This window comes from Echinops telfairi, unplaced genomic scaffold, assembly GCF_000313985.2.
Source record: "Echinops telfairi isolate 266 unplaced genomic scaffold, ASM31398v2 ScPeMD7_10;HRSCAF=50, whole genome shotgun sequence".
Taxonomy (NCBI): domain Eukaryota; kingdom Metazoa; phylum Chordata; class Mammalia; order Afrosoricida; family Tenrecidae; genus Echinops; species Echinops telfairi.
The window spans coordinates 12,655,303-12,658,200 of NW_022103907.1; the positions used below are offsets into that span (position 1 = coordinate 12,655,303).

The following is a 2,898-nucleotide window of genomic DNA, read 5'->3' on the forward strand; positions in this document are numbered from 1 at the left end:
CATGGGCTGGGTTTTTCATCCCCATGATGTTTGTTCTTTGCTGTGGACCTTGCACCTTGTCCTCACTCTGAACAAGAGAACTGGTGGTGTAGTGGTTGCGAGTTGGGCTGCAATCGTCATGGTGGGCAGTTCGAAACCACCATCAATCCCAAGGAAGACTGAGTGTTCTCCTCACATAAACAGTTACAATCTCAGCAACCCACAGGGGCTGCCTATGAGTCAGCACTGACTCGATGGCATTGAGTTTTCTTTTTTCGGTCACAGTGTCTTCGAAGAGTGTATTTCCTTCATGCCTTCCAAATGATTTGAACTTTTCAGGAATGCACCTTCTGGGTAAGTAAATTTTTCTTTTTTCCTTTGCCTGACAGATGAGACTACCCTAATGCTGCGCTTCACAGCCGTGTTAGTCAGCGTGTTTCCATTAGAGCAACAATACTTCAGCCTGAGCTCTGTGGGGACGAAGGAACCTGTCAGGAGAGCAGAAGCTGGCCTCATTGCCACCACATTCAGGTGTTCCCATCTCTGAAGGGGGGAGGCAAATATGTCACCTGCTACACATAACAACGAAGAGGACAAGGACAAGTTTGAAGATGCTTATGAAGTGATCCCGGTGGCAACAACAATGAATTTACTGTCTTCCCTAGAAGAAAGCACAACCGGACTATACTTGTTTCTAAATAACAAGTTCTCAGATGCCATAAACCTCATTTATCCCTGGTCTCATGACAGCATGTACCATGCTCTGATTTATGACATCCTCATGGTGGTCAAGGCCATCCTGACTTTTGAACCCCAGGATATACATATTGGAATGACCACTGCAAGAAACGCCTTGAAAACCTGCAACCGGTTCCGAGGAAAATCCAGGCTAACGTTTTCATCCCATGTAGGGTTTAAACAGGGAATCAGATCTGTCAGAGAAGAGGAATTGCATGCAGAAGTCTGCTATGCAGAGTGCTTGATCTTGAAATCCGCAGTAACATTTATTCAGGATGACTCTATGCTTGGCTTTCTCAAAAACGGGATTAACGTTGGACTGAGTTACCAAATATACAAAAACTGTCAGCAAATCTTAATACAGATACCGAACCACCAAAGCAAAGCCCATAAACATCTCGTGGGAGGTATCAAGTTTGGACTTGGAGCATTCAATCTGATATTATCCCTTGTGCCGCCAAGGACACTTAAATTGCTCAATATGGTGGGCTATTCTGGTGACAGGGAGATAGGCTTGGCTTTGCTTCATGAGAGCGCATCTGAGAACCATATCAATAATATCTTAAGTGTTTTTACTCTACTCTTCTATTACAATTACATTTCCATAGCCTTTGGTATTGGAAAAGGTTACCTTTCCAATTCTGCTACTGAGGGTCTCTTCCTAACCAACCTTCAGAAATTTCCAAACTGTGTCATTCTTATATTTTTCCATGCACGTTTTAGAATGCTGACGGGACACTTTGAATTAGCCCAGGAAAAGTTACGGCAGTGCATTTTTATTCAGAATGAATGGCAGCAGATCAATCACCTCTGTTACTGGGAACTCATGTGGTGCCACATTTTCCTGCAGCAGTGGAAGGAGGCTTACCACTTAGCCAGGTTGCTGTCTGAACACAGCCGATGGTCCAAGGCCATCTCTACATACAGCCAGGCCGTCATACTGGCCGTGCTTCCCTCTGTTTCTGTAAGTGAAGACATGAATGCGCTTTTTTTAAAAGTGGATAGCCTGAGAATAAGGATTTTTGGAACTTCTGTGCCCATCGAGAAGTTTGTTGCTGAGAAAGGTGAGCGCTACGGTACTACTACCGACTGGTTCACAGCACAGCCCATCCTGGAGTTCCTGTACGCCTGGAGCGGCTTCCGAGTCATGAGCAAAAGGCTAGACCTTGTCTCCAAATGGCTCTCCATCATCGACAAAGGAGAAAACATGTTAAGAGAAAACCCAAGTAAAGAGTATGGTGAGGACGACATAACTTTGATAAATTTATTGAAAGGCCTATGCCTGAAACACATGGGCAAATATTGGGAAGCTGAGCAGCACTTTAACCACGTCATCCAAAGGGAGAAGTTGTTGAGATATGATCGCTATTTGGTGCCATATGCGTACTATGAACTGGGGATCCTACATTACCTAAAAAGGGATTATGCCAGTGCACTAAAAAGTCTAGACAACATCAAAAACTACAAAGACTATGCCATGGAGGCCCGGTTGCAATTCAGGGCTCACATTGCCCAGGAACAAATAACCAAAGAAACAGCTGCCTGAACCCAAAACCTGGTTTCCCACAGTCTGCAGGAACTAGCCACCCCAAGTAAGGTAACGAATGCATAGATGACTCATTTCTTTGTGGAAGAAACTCAAGAAGATGCAGCCGTTAAGAAGCTGCTGACCAGTAACAACGAAGAAAGGGATTGGCCGCTGCCCTTGCCCCTTTCCCTGTTCCGTATCTATAAAGTGGAATGTCTCAGACTGGCAAACGGAGTGATGCACATTCTTGAAAATGAAAAGGTAAATGCTTCACCTTCTAGAATATACCCTGCTATGTGATGCGTTTTCCAGTTAGGTTACACAGCATTTCCCAAAGTGTAAGTGAGATTCTTTAATGTCTCTCAAAGCAATGTTTACAGCTCCCAAAGAATACAGGTCCAATAGCTACACTAGAGATCTCCGCACCTTGTAAATGTTTTGTATCTAATCGCTTTTTAAAAAACGACTTCAAGGGTCTTACTGACACGTCAAAACACCACAGTGAGGGTGGGGGGGGTGTGAGAAAAGGGGTAATCAATCACATGGATCAACCTAGAACCCTCTCCCAGGGAAAAGTGGGTGAGGGGTGGTGAAGGATAATGTAAGGTATGAGAATAATAATCTATAACTTACTAAGGGCTCGTGAGGGAGGG

At 44.4% G+C, this 2,898-nt stretch overlaps 1 protein-coding gene across 2 annotated transcripts in view; it reads left to right on the plus strand.

Annotated features, from left to right (window-relative positions):
- The window catches only part of LOC101643007 (tetratricopeptide repeat protein 39B-like), a 30,636-nt gene extending 27,898 nt beyond the window's left edge, over nucleotides 1–2,738 (plus strand). For both annotated transcript variants that reach the window (XM_013006849.2, XM_045287009.1), the window contains exon 2: nucleotides 369–2,738. In XM_013006849.2, the coding sequence (XP_012862303.1) occupies nucleotides 542–2,263 (1,722 nt within the window). In that variant the 5' untranslated portion in view covers nucleotides 369–541 and the 3' untranslated portion in view covers nucleotides 2,264–2,738. The remainder of the gene's footprint in view (nucleotides 1–368) is intronic.
- The last annotated feature ends 160 nt before the right edge of the window (nucleotides 2,739–2,898 follow it).